The sequence below is a fragment of the Mytilus californianus genome, unplaced genomic scaffold (assembly GCF_021869535.1).
Source record: "Mytilus californianus isolate M0D057914Y unplaced genomic scaffold, xbMytCali1.0.p SCAF_2, whole genome shotgun sequence".
Lineage (NCBI taxonomy): Eukaryota > Metazoa > Mollusca > Bivalvia > Mytilida > Mytilidae > Mytilus > Mytilus californianus.
Window position 1 is genome coordinate 33968565 of NW_026262668.1, and position 18428 is coordinate 33986992.

Below are 18428 nucleotides of genomic sequence, written 5' to 3' on the forward strand. Positions count from 1 at the left end.
TTGATACAGATGGACATATAATGACTAGAATTAATTGTTGAATTGATCCATGAACTTTTATCGGTAGCAGCTGGTACTATATTCCTTTGTCCTAATGTAAAATATTATCTGTTATCTTGAAATTGATGGCCTTAGTCTCAACTTTTTAGCCCTAAGCTAGAATGTGAAATGATATAAGTGTTTTTTTAGAGTGTCTCATTTATCATTGAGAAGTATTTATTCCACATGTTATGTCACTATTGCTTGAGAAATGTATGATGGACATATTTATCAATTAGTTATAGTCATAATATGTACATGTGTATCAAATTTTATTCTGGAAAGACTAACAGTGAGGTACCACTCATCATAATAACATATCCTCGTCACACAATTCCCTAACAAAAACATCATTGAAGAATTGAAACCAGCACGGGGTCAATATTTTCTGGAACTTAACTGGAGTTAAACCATTTAGGTTTGTCTAAACATGTCATCTACTGTTTGTTTATTTTTATGGAAATATCACTATATTTATTGGTCTGCAAATGCATACATCATAGAATTATTATCCTTTTTCGAACTCAGTGTTTGGCTTAGTACCAGTAACATAATCACGTTATCAGAGTTAGACACAACAATCAGTTTAATGACACAGGAGCTAGTTTAATTTTTCTAAGATAACATTTGTTAAACGTATTGGCAAAAAATAATCAGTTGTCAAATTCATCTTTCTTTAGATATGTGTCTATCTTTAAGGTGTGGTTTCTTATTGCTTTCCTAAAAAGTAAAGTTGAATAGGTAAAACCTTTGCATAGGGGTTAAATGTTTTATATCTGTTTACTAGAACTATGATCATGATGAGGTTTGCACATTGATTTCGAACAGAAATAATACTTTGATCAACAAATTACAATTTTACAAATTATTTTACAAATTATAAAGGACATTGTATATTTGATAATTTGTAATTCAAGAATTTTACTTTAGATTGAAATGCATACTAATGTATAGTCTCTGAAGTATAAAGCAAGGTATAATTTTTTTCATCAAAATGTATCGATAAATCAACATAAAGGATTAAAAACAATAGTATACCTTTGTTTTGTTTTATAAATATAGATTCCTATGATAATAATGGTTATGAAAGGAATCGTGGATCCACACACAGCAGCTGGTAACATTATCTTGGTAGACAGATCTGTTTAAAAATAAAATTGTATTCTTCAGATCTGACTACGAAGGATATCGTCTTTATTTATTTGTTTCATAAAGTTGCATATTTAAGTATTTAATGAAAAATATTATGTTCAATTTGTATCTAGCGGAGCAGGAACTATACTGACCATTAAATTTCCTATAGAAACGGGTAGATTGCGAAATATACCGACACACGAAAAAATTGTAATATTTGCAAGACTGGTTCAGGGGACGAATTTCATTATATATGTCTATAATATAATTATAAATTAAAGGACTTATGAAAACAATAAGTTCAAAATTATTATGTAATATATCCTCAAGTAAGTAAATTGTGTGATAGTAGAAAGATAGTTAACGTAAGATTATACATTTCAAATGCACACAATCATATAACCATGTAATTGGGAATTAAGATTTTTTTGCTGATACTCTGTGTGTAATATGTTCGTTATATATGGATCCAAGGATTTGTATAGTATTGTATTACTATACAAATCCTTGATGGACCGTATTGACCTCTCGGAATTGTTTTCAAAGATCAGCAAGGGTTCGTTTTGTTCGCTGTAAAAAAAAATATATAAATATAAAATGTTAAATATGTATATTATGTTCTACTCGATTCGTTTGTTTTGTATCCGCATGTATGTATTTCGATCCTCTTACGCAGCTACTGCGACTTAGCTGTATGTTTTAATAAACATCTAAACGATTTTGGAGCACTGGAGTTTAACCCTTCAACTTCGTATTTTATTTTACCCTTTAACTTTCTTATATTTGAGCGTCACTGATGAGTCTATTGTAGACGAAACGCGTATCTGGCGTACAAAATGATAAGCCTGGCATCTTTAATGAGTTTTATTAGTATCTTTTTGTCTGTTTAAAATACATATTTTATAAGAATGCACGCGTTGTCATGCTTAGCTTAGGCCCACACGTAATTCAAAGTATCGAAAAACACACGTTACTACTGATCGTTTTCTAAGTTGATCATCAAATATGAAGTCATTCTGTTCAGTAGTACTGGAGAAAAGGTCATTAAATACATTGAAATATTTAATGTCTCGTCAAAACAGAAGATGATCGGAGATTGGTGTTTACACATCAAAAACAATGTTATATTGAGTGGTCTAAAAATTATATTGCAGTGTGAACAAATTAAAAAAAAATAGAAAAAAATACCTGAGACTCCTGTTGATTCTGTAGCTTGTTCAACTGAAACAGACAAGAAAATTAATACCAGATCAAAAATGTCAAAATCTCGTGCTGAGGTATGTCAACTTGGGTTAATCCCTATATAAGAGAGAGGTGAAAGATGCCAAATGGATATTCAAACTCATAAGTTGAAAATAAAGTGACAACGCCATGGCAAAAAAAGAAAAAAAGACCAAAAAGACAAACAACTGTACGCAAAACACAACATAGAAATATAAAGACTGAGCAACACGAACCCCATTAAAATATATGTATTTGGAATAAATTTGTATGAAATTTCCATATCGTAACATGTGTAAAGGATGAATAGAACAGAAAAACAGTCAGGCTATAATTTATATATTTGACATTTGTTACAATACACGTCAATTCCGTAATATTAAAATAAGGAGATTTTGGTATGATTGTTGTGTTGTGTGTATTATTGTTTGTCTGTTTGTCTTTTTAGTTTTTAGACATGGCGTTGTCAGTTTATTTTCGACTTATGAGTTTGAATGTCCCTTTGGTATCTTTCGTCTCCCCTTTGTCATGAGAAACTTTCCACCAAAGTTCAAATGAAGTGGATGTAAGCAATTATAGGCAACTGTATCATGCGTATGGCCTTCAACAATGAGAAAAACCCAAACCGTAAAGTTGGCTATAAAAGGCCCGACATAAAAAATGTAAAACAAATAAATTTGGAAAACTAACGACCTAATTTATAACAAAACAATTAACGAAGAACAAATATGACAGACATGAACTAACAACAACCACTGAACTACAGGCTGTTGACTTGGGACATGCAAATAACGAATGTTAAACATGTTTGAAGGCCCCTACCTTTCCCTAACCTATGACGGTGGTGTAACGGCACAACACAAGAAAAAACTATACAAAACAATAAACGAAAAAAACAAATAAGAGACACAGAAATAAAAGACAACCACTTAAGTAGGTATTTGAAGATTTAGATGTTTTTAAGCTAAATCACCAAATAATTAGGCTGTTGTGCTTCCAATGAATCTCGTGAATTCATGATTATCAACATGCTACTTACTGTTACATTCGGTTTGATTTGTAGAAGCAATGTAATTGGTTGTGAATCCTTCAGGGCATGTTTTACAATGCATTTGCCCCTTTGCGTCCTGGTAAGTTCCTTTAGAACACATAACACAGAGTCCTTTTCTAAAGAATGTACCATACGGACATTCCACTGAAAGCAAAATATAAACATGCGATAAAGGAAAGAAAGCAAAATTTAATCATGCGATAAAGGAAAGAAAGCAAAATATAATCATGCGGTAAAGGAAAGAAAGCAAAATATAATCATGCGACAAAGTAAATTTTGTTGTTAAATACTTTGAAAAATTTCAATAATTAAACACTTTTCTTTTAAATCATAATTTCGAGTCGTATTCTCAGTGATTAGGTATCCGATTATCTATTCATTTTATTTTTGAACAGTCATATTTTTAGAAAAAAATCAAGGTATTCTAAACAAGGAAAACATAAAATGTTCGAGTAAATCATCATATGATTTCAAGGTTGTGAACACAGTAATCTACTTACTTTTGGATTAAGTTTTGAAATTTTGCTTTAAATACATACCACAAACCAAGCCCTGTTCCACTGACCCATCTGGGCATATCATACTAGTGGTGACAATTAATGATGAGAGGTCCGCTGTGTATATACTGCCATTAGTATCTAGTGTTAAAACATCCGTAGTATTCATCTGAATAACTGACATAGTTAAATCAGTATATGCTGTTATCAGCTCTGATAAACCAGATGAAACTAAAAAAAAAAAAATACATCATATTATTACGTATTTACATGTATTCATAATTTGTTCATACAGTAAATTTTTATTTCCCGTAAATTAGTGCGTCACTATCAACACTCTAAGCATTAGTAAATCAAGCAACATAGTATTCATCAAGTCAAAGTCTTTGAAATCTCTTCGAGATATCAGGTAAAATAGACACAAATATATTCTGTTGTGTCAATATCTTTTTATTTTTATTTTATTTTTATGGAATTCACTGTTTAAATCTTTATGGGTGAATCAGTATTTTAATATTTATGTACATTAATTATTATTTTGTCACATGAAACAGGTCAAAATGAATCACCATTATAATAAGAAGTAGCAAAGTCAGATTGTATTAATTAAAATGATTTACCATTGGAACTGAGGGTTTTTCAATCGATGTTAATATCTTATAACTTGAACTATTGTTACAGTAATCTATTGATATATGAAGCAAATTAAAGGAATAAATAAACTGAATGAATGAATTATTGATAAAAAAAACTGTTACAACACACAATGTGTTGATCATACTAATGATATAACAGGTGTATTTGGTTACATTTATTCGTTGAATTTGATTTAATCAAAGTATATATATCAGCTAATTTTACGGTTTATTTACATTAATACCTCACCTTCATGAATTTAGATATTAGTCAACTTGCTGCATTATTCAACCGGAAACAAGCTAGCAAGAAAAACACACCACTTTGATAATCTCCCCAACCTGACGGATGCGCGCCATATACATTCATCATTTTATCCGGTTTCCTTGATATTGCTGCACGTTTTTGTTAGGGAGAAAGAAAACAAAGTTTGTTTTAAACATTTACTTTAATTTAATTTTATTGCATCATGTTTGCAATTATTACAGTTAGAAGATAAATTGTATATACATTTATTACAGGTAATATTATTATAATGGATGATATAACACATAAAGTAAACGCCTCCTTATGATCCCTACTCAGCTCAGGCTGTTTGATCTGGCCACGGTTTCGGAAGTGAGCCCTCTTCAGAGTCGTCCTTTTTTAATGACAATATTAAAATGCTGACTAACAGTAACAACGAGTACTATCAGATCTGTACTTAGTGTCTTTTTTGTTGTTATGGATGAGAAATGGATATATACCCAGCCACGTCCTGTCTATGTTTTTGTTTGATGTTTTTCTTTGTATCGATCTGATGAGTTAAGCCTTTTTAAATGATTTTATAGTTTGTTCTTATGTTGTGCTGTTACACCACTGTCCAAGGTTTAGGGGGGGGGGGGGGGGGTGAGCACCCACAAACATGTTAAACCTCGCAACATTCTTTACGTGCCTGTCCCAAGTCAGGAGCCTGTAGTTAGTGGTTGTCGTTGACACACGTCTTTTCCAGAGTCGAGTCATTTCACACTTGCCTTGTCTTTTGTTAACTTCTTTGGCTGGGAACAATGCTAACACTTTCAAACCTAGTGGTTGCAAGTTTGCTTGTTTTGGACCTGACTCTTATCCTATGAAGATATGATCTAAAGTTTTTGAAATTCATGGATCATCCTTTGGTAAGGCTATTCCAATTTATGATAAGATTTCCTCACTAGGTCCTAACCTGTTGACGGTCTGAGACTTTCTCGGATTTCCTGTATTAAGTAGGATTACAAACTCAGGATTATGTATAATGTTCTGGAAACAGCTGAAAACTTTCTAGCTGCTGCAGAGGGGGACAAAGGTGGGGAGTTCTCTGAATTTAAGTCCATGCTCTAACAGGTATATAAGAGTCTTGGTACTCTCAATTCCTCCTTCTTGGCACCTTTGCCAACTGTACTTTTGCTAGGAGACCGGAGATTCTTGATTAATCTACTGTTTTCGGGCTTGTCAGGAGAATCTTCTCAGTTTTCCTTTGTCAATGAACAAGTTGTTCTCTATTTCATTGGATCAGCTCATGGAAGAGATGAATAAAGCAACTCCTGTGGTCAGTGTTGATGTCAATGTTACTGACCTGTCACGACCTCTCGTCAGCCCAAGGCTCCTTCGACTTCTTTTTTACAGGCCATGAAGAGATCAGTTGATTCTCGTCCTAACATTTCTGTTGGCAAGGAAGCCAAAGTTGGAAACGGTAGGATGCAGAGTAATTGATGTGTCCCCTCCGTTAGATTTATTCCCACTGGAAGAGATATGTTTACCTACTCCTCTTCGTCATCTTCCAGTGGAGGCAGGCCTTCCCACTTTCCTGATCAATGGTCTCTGATAACTTTACACAAGTGGGTTCTTTTGATTTTACGGAGGGATTTGAGCTTCAGATTTTTGAAACCGCCGCCTATATCTTTTGTTACAATCGATTTGTCTGTGACAAAGGATTCTCAAAAGAAAAGAATCAGTTTTTGCAAGACAAGATGAATATTGAAGTTCAGAAGGGTGTGTTGTAAGAGGTCAATCCTCCTTTCCAATTAGGTTTTTATTCCCGGCTTTTCTTGGTTCCAAACAAGAACGGAAAAATGAGACCGCTTTATGACTGTTCTGTTCTGAATCAGTATATTGTGGACCGTCCCCTACGCCAAAATGAAAACCAACAGGTCAATCAGATCGTCTCTTAATACAGGGATTTGGACGACATTTCTAGACTTGACGGATGCATATTTTCACATTCGATTTTTACCGATTTCAAGTTTCTTCATTTCCTGAGACTGGTTTAGAAAGACAAAGTTTACAGCTTCAAGGCTATGCCTTTTGTACTTTCTACTGCTCCCCTAGTTTTTACCAGAGTTTTTCAGACGGTGGTATCTTATCTACATTTTCAGGTGGTGCTCAATTATTTCTGCCTTGACGATTCTTGCATCAAGAATCATTCCCGTTTTCTTCTTGAAGAACCGTTTTGGATATACTCCTGAGACTGGATTTTTTTAACTTCATGATTGTAAGTTATCAAGGTACATCAGGTAAATCAGTTTGTCAGTGCCCTGTTGCAGGTTTCGACTGTCCAAGCTCGCCTATTTCTTCAGTTGGTCGATTTCTTGATATCCATTATGGATGTCATTCAACTAGGTTGACTTCACGTTCGTCCAATTTAGTGGGATCTGTGAGAGTTTTGGTACCCTCTTTCTCAGCTGTGGAAAGCGCCTATTCCAATTCCTCCTCGGTTGTTACCTCATCTGCAGTGGTATCTCCAGGCGGAAAATGTTAAAACTTTCTTAAACTTTCCTTTGCCAACAAAGGTCTCGATGCCATCAACTTGGGCAATATCCTTCATCATTAATTAGTTTACTCGAAAATACCTCCCTATTTTAAAGATCAGTCTGTACCTATCATTTCTTATACCTATACCAAACCAATTGCAACTAAAATTTTCAACACGTGTTGCAGGGTCTCAATATTGACGACTTCAAGTCTAAATCTCCTGATTGCACCTGTGCTAGTTCCCCATTCATGTATAATCCGGACGGCCATGTTATTACTGGTGACCTAAACATTGTCAATAACACTTCTCTCCGAAATGTGTTATCCAAAGGCTCGAAATATTGTGAGCCTAAATCCATCAATTGGAAACAAAACTTCAAAATACTGATGGATTCAGTCGAAGTTATGCCAGGCCGGGCTAAACGCGAGAAAGAATACGTAGATACTCTTTTCGAATGGATTAAGGCTGTGAGGTCTTTAATACAAATCAGAATTAAGAAACTGAATGGGACTGTTAGTACCCATGCTTCATCAATCTTTAAAGACCCAAATGTTGCTAAACACTTGTCCTACCTCCATGACAAATATGTTGTTGTCCCCTCAGATAAAGCCCCAAACAACATCGTTTTTGTGTGTAAATCACATTACATAAACTGCTTGATAAATGAATTAGGTATTGACAATTCACTTGGAAATTCAACATATACCCCCACGACACTTACTAAAGAGGAAATCCTGGATAAGCATAGGTCTGTTCTATGTTCTTTTGGAATTTTAACCAAAGATGAAGAACTGGATCTTCCATCACTGTATTGGATACCTAAACTACATAAATAAAGGCAACAGTAGTATACCGATGTTCAAAAGTCATAAATCGATTGAGAGAAAATAAATCCGGGTTACAAACCAAAACCGAGTGAAATAAGTGTCCTTACAAACAACGGTATATTGCTGGATCTTCCAAGTGCTCCACGAAACCTCTTTCTAAACTATTAACAGCAATTTTATCAGCAATCAAAGCCGGGCTTCAAAGTTATTGTGAAACTACCTATTCTAGATCTAGAGGTGGCGTGAATCAGATGTGGATACTAAAAAATTCCAAAGATCTTTTAGAGTACATACAATCTAAGACTCTTTCATCTTGCAATAGTATTAAAACATTTGACTTTTCTACACTTTACACATATATTCCCCATTCCGAACTAAAAGACAAATTGAAAGAGTTGGTCCTGCTTTGTTTCATAAAAAAGAATGGCCAACGTAGAATCAAGTATCTTGTCTTAGGGAGGGTTAATCCTACTTTGTAAAAAATCACTCTGATTCTAACAAAAAATTCTCTGAAACTGACATTATCAAGATGCTTGATTTCTTGATTGACAACATATTTGTTACGTTTGAAGGACGTGTTTTTCAACACGCAATCGGCATCCCCATGGGAACCAACTGTGTTCCTCTTCTTGCCGACTTGTTCCTTTATTCATATGACTTCATACAGGAACTTCTTAGGAAGAAAGAAAAAAAGTTAGCAGTATCATTTAACTTAAATTACCGCTACATAGATAATGTTCTCTAACTAAATAATTCAAAATTTGGTGACTATGTTGAACGCATCTATCCGATCGAACTTGAGATACAGTTAAGTCTTGACTTACATCTAGAAAGTGACAATGAGGGTCGTTTGAAAACAAAACTTTCCATTTTTATGTAGCAACATTCCAGCAGCGCCTGCAAACGGAGTATATATCTCCCATTTGATACGATACTCCAGGGCTTGTATTTCCTATCATGATTTCTTTGATAGAGGATTGCTGCTCACAAGGAAGCTATTAAACCAAGAGTTCTAAGTGGTGAAGTTGAAATCATTCCTTCGTAAATTTTACGGACGCCATTACGAGTTGGTTGACCGTTACGGAATACCCGGTTTACAGATGATAGTCGATATGTTCATAATATCGTAACTACAATCCTGTCACGAATGTGACCTATCGAATTAGACTCACTACCGGGTTTGTACTAACATGAGCAACACGACGGGTACCTGAGATCTCCCCAAGTTTTTGTGGGGTTCGTGTTGCTTAGTCTTCAGTTTTTCAATGTTGTGTTTTGTGTACTATTGTTTGTCTGTTTGTCTTTTCTTTTTAGCCATGGCGTTGTCAGTTTATTTTCGACTTATGAGTTTGAATGTCCCTTTGGTATCTTCCGCCCCTCTTTTAAGAAGGGAGTATCGTTAGACCCTCCTGACCCCATTCTACATCTGTTCACAAATGCGAAGTTGATGGGCCGGAAAGCTTATCTCAGGTCTTTGTGTGCTCATTTGGGGGAACACATCAATCTCCCAGATATGAAGGCTGTGTTACTCGCACTTCTTCATTTTTAGGCTGTGATTCTAGGTCAGTTACTGCTAGTTACCACATACAACTCAACAGAAGTGCCTTACCTTCAGAATCAAGGGGGAACTCAATCCTTTTTTCTGTATCTTCTGAGCAAGGACATTATTCTGTGTCACAGTCTCGAGATACTTCTATAGTTGAGACATGTTCAGGTAGTCAAAATCTTCTGATGGATGCCCTATCCCGTTCACGTGTTCCAGTGAACACCGAATGGGAACTACAATATTCGGTGGGATCGCTCTATTATAGATCTTTTTTCAACCAGTCTGAATCACAAGGTGGAGATTTACGTTTCCCCAATTCCTGACGAAAAATCTTGAGCAGTAGATGTTATGATCCTATCTTGGAAGGGAATATTCAGTTACATGTTTCCATCCTTTCGTCTTCTTCCCAAGATCTTGCACATAATTCAGAGGGGTCGTTGGAAGACCATTCTTATTCCTCCGGCATGGCAAAGACAGTTGTGGTTTCCAGAACTACTTTTTCTGTGTTGTACCAAGTCACTCCGTCTTCCTCTCAGGAACAATCTACTTTCTCAATTCAAGGGAAGAAAGATTCATCTGGGTCTCGAAAATCTTCATCTGCATGCTTGGTTACTGAAAGAAATGGAGGCTTTTCTGAAATAGCAACCAAGCGTATCTCTGGGTCAGGCAGGCAATCTACCTGATTCGTTTATGACTCCAAATGGTCAATTATCTGTTCTTGGTGTTTGTCTAGACAAATTGATCCTCTTTCAGTTAAATACAACAGTTTTCAGCAGAATTTTTCCTTTTTCTTTTTGAAGAAACTCTGTAAGGAATTTTCTAATACGACGACCTATGTATCGTGAACCAGTATAATCACAGTATATCTACTTTTAGCGTAGACACATTAATACACAAAATTGGCTGTTCCGTGTTGCGCCCAAATCATTCCATTTCAGTTATATTTCCTGTGTAAAATTTCATAAAACGAAAATTCCGCGAAATGATGTTATCGTCTTTGGTAACTAGACTAGGTGACGTCATATTATGCTTCAGGCGTCAAAGGGCGTTTTCAGGCTTCTTGTACGCCTCAGAATGTAATAAAATTAGATAAAAAGAACATTTATAGGTGAAAAGTGTGAGTTTTTTATTTATTATTGAATAGTATAATACTATTAATATTATTACAAAGGGTAAAACGGCAAATAATGTAATGTTTATTTTACGATCATCGAAAAATACTGCATTTGTTCATTTTCATGTTATATTTTAGTGTGTTTAACTTTGGCATTTTCGTCTTAGGCGTAAAATATACCAATTTACGATATCAAAACTATTTTTCTTTCATTTGATCCGTTTGTCGTAATCAAATGCTATTTACAGTTATTGTTAATTAAACTGAAAGACCGAAAACGTACCTATATTGTTTGAATAGAATGTATCTAAATTTAAAGCATTCTGTGAAAGTCCTGAATAAAGCTGTACTTCTGCATTTAATGATGACGTTGATCGTTTTCTCCGACTGTCACCACACCCAGATGTAACAGCGGAAGCTATACATGTATTATTCTGGACGCACTGAAGTTCGTTTAAAGATTGCGATAAAGCTATCGAAATTTGGTTTTCGTTGCTGCAATCTGCACTGTACTTAACAGAAGTGCCGACTTGTAGTGTCCTTGGACTTTTTGCACCTGAAAAAAAATAACAAAACATTAGCATTGAGTACAAAAGAGGATAGGATGTCCCAACTTATTATCAATTCAGAAAAGAACTTCGGACGCATACATTTTATAAAGTACTATTTTCATTTTCTATACCTATTTTCATAAGATAATAAGGTATCTTGACAAGAGTTTTGTCTATGACAACTTAAAAGAACATAAAATAAAGAGTCAGGTTTTCAAGACACACAGATACCCACACTTAACAAACGATTACATTGGAGTACAATACAAGCCTCACTCCTTCAAACATATTCAGTTTTATATCATAAGAATTGCAATGCTGTCTTGATATAACATGACTGACAATAATTTACTGAAGTGCACAATTGGATGATTTACAAGAAAGGTAAAAATAACATATATACACTCTGTTTTGAAAGACATCAAAGGTAATGTGAACAAAACCAAATTATTAGCAAATTAAACCAATAATAGATACCAGGACGCCAGACGTCTTCCAAAGACTCATCAGTGACGCTCGAATAAAAAAATCCACACTCCAACGAAATTTGCATAGGAAGTTCAAATTAGTGAGTGATATATTTTGGAACTACGTTGGTCAAAAGGTGGTCACGTTTTGGATTTAAATATGAAGTTGATTTGTTTTTCTAATTTGGTAATGATTTTTTTCAAAAAAAAATGTTTTTGTTTTAAAGAACTACAGGTAAAATATAAAACACGGACAGTACCATGTCCATACTTTGAAAATTCTTTTTGATTTTGGAATTTTTGAAAAATCGCTGATCTAACATTAAACTGAACTAGATACCAATTTATTTTAGCACGTCTTCACTAATTTGGGAAAAATAACGCATTGGTATTTTTATAAAGATTAAAAATCAACAGTAGTCGCGGTAGCGTTCTCATAATACCACTTGAAAATAATGAATTTTATTCACGTTGTATCAACAAGATCCCTTATTGCGTTACAATGTATACTGAAAGATGAAAGATAAAAGTGTCTGTTAACTAATTATCGCTATTTAATAAATGTTAACCCTTTTAAATTTTTTGCAATAAAAGAGGAACAGGGATTTTTTTCAATCTTTTTTTTTCAACTTTCTTACTAATTTTCAATAGAAACAAATTATATTTCAAAATTTTTATTTCTCTTTAGAATTCACGCACACACACACACGAATAGTCGATGCTTTAACAAGTATGCTTCTATTGTAAACTCTTTTAATATAATACCACTAGGAAAGAGATGAAATTCAATATTTTTATCAGATATATCTTTCACTGGAACCACATCGAGTGTAGGAGGTCGTGGGTTTGATAACCGACCTAGTCAAACCAAAGAGTTCAAAATTGGCATTTGCTGCTACTCCGCCAAGCTCGCGGAATATAGCAGTAACAGCAAAGACTGGTCAGTTTCAATTCAGAATAGTGTGTAAGGGTAGGGTGACATGTCTTCCTGTGGACTGTTACGTTGTGAACTTGCACGTTAACAATACGGCTCAGCGGGTCGATCAATTTCAAAGCAGGGTTCATATTGATATCCCATTAACATGTTCTCATCCTGAATATGCGTGTAAATTGCCAAGAACTTAACAATCATCCATCTTCATATTTTCCTGGATTTTCAGTGGAGACACTTTTGTAAGTACCAAGATCAGCTGTTTTGTGCTTTTTGTCTTTTATAAATCAGATACATTACGACTATAAGCTCCATACTATAACTTGCATGTAAAAAAGTGTAAAGATTAGAAACAAACCTGTAGGGAGACATCCGTTAGATGCATATATTGGTTATTAAAACTGATACTAATGATATGTTAATACCTCGTTTGTCATGTTCTACAATGACATGTAACGGTTAGTCTATGGAAAGGTATATTTCATGGAATTTAGAGCGAGCGGCTTACACCGGGCACTTATTTTCATATAGTATATACCCTTTTTTTTACTATCTATTTTAGCACATATTTACAAATCGAGTAATCTTTCAATTAGTCTACTGATAGTTTATTTTTAGCTGACTACCTGTATTACAGGTGTTTGTAAAACAGAGTTTATTAACTTAGTTTGATGTCTTGTAAATTTACGCACTAGTATCATAGCTATCCTATTTGTTCAAATTGTGACAGTGATTTACCAGGTCATGATTTTATAAATGCAGCACACAAGAATTAGGAACTTAATGGTTATTAGTCAATCCCTCATGACAATATGCGAGTTTAAAAGCCTATTGACTCCAGAATGAAAAGATGGTAGCTGCTGATGTAAGTATGTATATTAAAATAAATAGATGTCTTCTTCTTCACATGGTAAGATGACCCAAAAAGTTATATACAGCTGAATTGCATTTAGCGTTTTACATGTTTTGAAAACATTTTTCAATTTCACAGTAAAACTAAAGCTATGCTAAATTTGAAAAATATAGATAAATGTGGCCATTGATATAGTCAACCGGATAAGCATTTAAAACGCAAATACCAATAGATCAATTATAAGATAACAGGTTTTGGATTTTTTTAAATTCAAAGTTAAAATTAAAAGCATCATCATCATTATCATCATCATCATCATCATCTTTTAAAATTAAAAGTTAAAATAAAAAGCTTCATCATCATAATCATCATCATCATCATCATCTTTTAAAATTCACAGTTAAAATTAAATGCTTCATCATCATCATCATCATCATCATCATCATCATCATCATCATCATCATCATCATCTTTTAAAACCAAAGATTTTAATAGCAGGATATATTAAAACAATGTGAAACTAATTCCAATCACTTTTTTTAATTTGGGACACAAAATTGTATTTCCAAATAGCCAGTGGCACTTTTTGTTTTTAAGATCTTGATTATTATACAATGAAATCTTACCTTGTGGTAATACTTGATTGATACTTAATTGATTGGACGAGAAATTGTAAGTGTATGTTTAATTATATAGAATTGTTCAATTTCAACTTAAGAACATACTCACCCATTCTCGTCCAATGGAAAATCAGTATTTTCCATTCTATTTTTCATAGTACATGGCTTTCCATGAACTATAAAATGCTATACATGAATTACTTTTCATTGTAAACTAATTATGAAAGTGAACTCTTGAAAACTGCACTAGCGAAGTGTACAATCCCTCAGCGCAATGTCCTAGGGAAATGAGCAAAAAAAAAAAAAAATCACGAGAACTGTTTGTTTGTCCAAGTATTATAAACGAAATCAGAGAATAGAACTATAAAATCATTTTGAGTTGAGATTTCAACATTGTAAATGACCATTAAATGATTTACATCACTTTCACTAACCATGTTAACACTTAAAGTGAGCTAATATCAAAGTTTGATTATTACAATGAGAGGCTAATTTTGTTACGTCACTCGAAGGTGCCAATATGTTCTAAATTGGTCAGACAATACTTGGTCATGTTTTATCTAACCTATAAGTAATGTAGCTGTGCTTAACAGTATTCAGAAGCATTTAAAACAATGCACATTTTTGAAATAAATATATCTAATGGAAAGCTTTCTAATTTGCTGTGACTTTGAGCTATGTTAAATAAGGCTCATATAACCATTATTTAGAATAAAAAACATTTACACGTACAAATCAGGAAATCAAACATGATAATTGGCTACAAATTAATAATAAACATAATTATATATACCAGCACATGGTGGCGGTCGGGCATTCCAGGTAAATCCTGTCACAGGTCCACATTGATACAAATCAAGGGGGAGATAATCTCTAACAAATGTATAGCCATCTTGACAAGATACGGTACATGATATAGTATCTGCTGCCATTGTACAATTGAAGGCATTCTTGTATGCATATATCTTAAAGAAATCAGGACACACTGAATAAAGGAAAACAAATATTGTTTATATATAAATTACATTGAACATATTACAGCTTTTATTATAAATTATAAAAGGGTTCAACGGAATCATGTGTCACGCCTGCGATTGCTGTTGTCTGAAGCATAGATTAAAGTTGACGAAAAAAAGTCCATTTATCAATAAAATAAATCAACAAATCACTTTGCTTCAAGCGCAATTACTTAATCATGAAGAATATGCTGCCCATGTTTCGTAACATTCAATGAAGGTTTGACAATAGTAATGCCATTTTTGAATGTATCGACTTGTTAACTGCAAAAAGTGTCTTTATATCCGTAAAATATAGAAAAATGAAAACAAAATATCTTAAAACTTTGTTCTTGGCAGTGTCTTTTGATGATGAAAAAGCTTCTATCTAAGTTTCGTTCCATAAAGGTTTGAAAAATTTAATAGGGTTTGATCACAAACAACTTTAACCACAAACATTTTGGACAGCTATGTCTCGCTTCCGCGACTTTTGTCGCCGTCGACATAAAAATCAAAGACTACTGACAATTGTACACGTTTTTTTTGTAATATATTTATGGATTTTTTAACAAATCGAGGAGAACATGTATCAATGCACAAAATGTACTTTAGATTTGAGATTTTTTTCCGTTTTGTTTTATTAATTTCTATCTGTTTATATTTGCATTATTAAAACGTTTCAAACATAATTTTGAAAGTAATATTTTGTTAAATTAATAATGATATATACAATACATTTTGCCCTGTTTTACTTAATACATACCCGGACAAGGGTCTATGTTACACGATTGATTTGATGTACTGCTGCCCACACAGGCTAAACCATATCTATCGGGAGTTGGATTATTGCAATAACGCTCCCTTGTTTGGGTACCACCTTCACATGAAGCTGAGCATTCTGACCAACTTAACCAAGAACCCCAGTTGCCATTGACTAGAAAAAATAATTACTTTAAATACTATGTATTTATTCCGAGAAGAATTATATTCATGTTGTATAAAGCAAATGGTGCTCTGCCTAATTACTATATACGGTACTGTTTGATTTGTTGAGAAATCTTTTAATAATTATTGGGAACACGTTGGAATAAATTACGATTATTAATTACAATATCTTTAAAAAATAGTAAATCGCACTTTGCACAACGTCAATTTTGATAAGTTTACATCTTGATATAAAATTGAATAATTAAGCGAATGCAATGACCTTTAAAACAAAAAACCTCACCTATTTCACTCTCGCAAAAAGTCCCAGTAAATCCTACAGAACAATGACATGTATAATTGGAGAAGTGACTCGCACATGTTGCACCGTTTCTACAATCATTTAATTCACAGAAGTCTGGAGGAACCTCGCAGTTATCTCCACTGTATCCGCCAAGACATTTGCATTGATACCCAGACTGTTTGTTAACACAAACGTTGCCTTGACCACAAGGACTTGAAATGCATTCGTCAAATACTGGAAAAAAGTTAATTTTACTACATATAGAATAACAAGATTTAGTGTTCCTTAAAGAACTCGCTATATATAGATATTTTTGGTTCGCAATGTTAACTACTATACGAAAACATAAATGGATCCGAAAGGGGCAATTAAAATATTAAGAATTCGATAAAGGACATGAATACGGTATCTAAAAGAGAGAGAAAAAACGACAATACAAAATGAAAGTGAACCTGATGGGGAATATGCCATGCTCTCATCACTTGCAATTGTTGCATTGCTTCAACGTATAAAATCTAATATCGAAACTCAATTCAAACCAGCAAAATTGATTTTGAACAATTCCGAAATACGACCGTAAATCACCAATTCTTCAATAAACAATGATGATAATTTAGAGAGATTTGTCACAACATACATAGGCCAGTAGATATGGACAATAATTTATTTTTCAAAGTCACCTTGTAGTGTTTTAATTAGTTTACGTTTTCTCACCATTTGTTTAAAATACATGTTTACCTCGTAATATAATTTGATGGAACAAAATTGGAAAGCTAAAACCAAAAAAGACATAGCAGTTTAAACATGCTACAATTGTTTCATTTCAAGTAAGACATCTTTATATTACCGTCACATTTGGAATATGTCAACTGTGTGTCCGATTTTTCTGATATATATAAGTCATGCATAGTCAAGACAACCCCATCTAAAGTTTGAAAACAACTTTTAGCAAGGTCTTCTATTGTACTATCCGACAGGGCTTCAGTTGCAAACATGAATCCGGTATAGGAACATTCTAAAATAAAAGCATTGAAGAAATTATTTAAACGAATATGTAAGACCAAAGTTTATTACATTACGTTGAATTATATTTTCTCCATATTTTGTTAAACAAACATTGCGCAGGTGACATAAGACGAGTTATATCAACAACTATTTCACTTGAAACGAATACAGAATAAACTCTACCCTGGTAATTCATATTGTGAAATAAACATACACAGACCCTTCAAAATATTTTGATATAATTATATTTACTAGAAATGTAAAATTAATGTTTTGTATCTGTTAGGCGCACAGTAATTCACTGGTCAATGCATCTCCCTATGACAAGGCTAATACATTTTATTTCTCCTAGATGAATTGCTACATGTAAGAATACCCAAATAATATATTTTTAAGAAAGAAATATATCTAAAGCAACGACACTTTACCTATTGACAATGCTACGATTTGAATGGAACTGTCGCCAATAACTTGAATTTCTTCAGTTGTCGCAGTATCAAATATATGTGAAGTAATTTTATTTCCATTCCAAAAGAAGCTTGCCTCCTGTAACGACTTTTTCCAAACAATTGAAGCACGATTCCATACTGTGGATACTGTAGCATTTGGAACTATGAAACTATATTCATTACTACAACATACATATTTTTTTTCAGAATAGACTTTTGAATATTTTTATATTGACTATTATATGTTTGTGTCATGGAAAATCAACACATTCTAGTACGTAAATACATTAAATACTGTCATAATTAAACGTATCATAATGGCCACATACATTGGGAACACATCAAGAAGGCGCAGAGCTATTAGAAAGGAAACACAACTGAAAGTGTAATAGTTTATTGGTACATTCACGAAGAAGTACATATTTCTTTCTAATTGTTTCCTAAAAAGAATTCTCTTTCTTATAGCTTTGCACGTAATATTAAGAAATCAAGAAATA

General features: G+C 33.4%; 2 protein-coding genes across 2 annotated transcripts in view; both read right to left on the minus strand.

Annotated features, from left to right (window-relative positions):
* Window positions 1-601: 601 nt before the first annotated feature.
* LOC127729758 (thyroglobulin-like) lies at window positions 602-11633 on the minus strand. The gene is made up of 6 exons (XM_052237632.1): window positions 11116-11633; window positions 3985-4173; window positions 3434-3589; window positions 2362-2394; window positions 1078-1180; window positions 602-759 (listed from the first exon to the last, which is right to left on the minus strand). Exons 1-6 carry the CDS (start codon window positions 11414-11416, stop codon window positions 693-695), a joined length of 849 nt encoding a protein of 282 aa, XP_052093592.1. The 5' UTR covers window positions 11417-11633; the 3' UTR covers window positions 602-692.
* Window positions 11634-15021: 3388 nt separating this feature from the next.
* LOC127728948 (sushi, von Willebrand factor type A, EGF and pentraxin domain-containing protein 1-like) overlaps window positions 15022-18428 on the minus strand; it is a 57426-nt gene continuing 54019 nt past the window's right edge. The window contains exons 16-20 of the mRNA XM_052236527.1: window positions 17911-18113; window positions 17325-17492; window positions 16478-16711; window positions 16013-16183; window positions 15022-15239 (exon numbers count right to left, since the gene is read on the minus strand). Of these exons, the coding sequence (XP_052092487.1) occupies window positions 15022-15239; window positions 16013-16183; window positions 16478-16711; window positions 17325-17492; window positions 17911-18113 (994 nt within the window). The remainder of the gene's footprint in view (window positions 15240-16012; window positions 16184-16477; window positions 16712-17324; window positions 17493-17910; window positions 18114-18428) is intronic.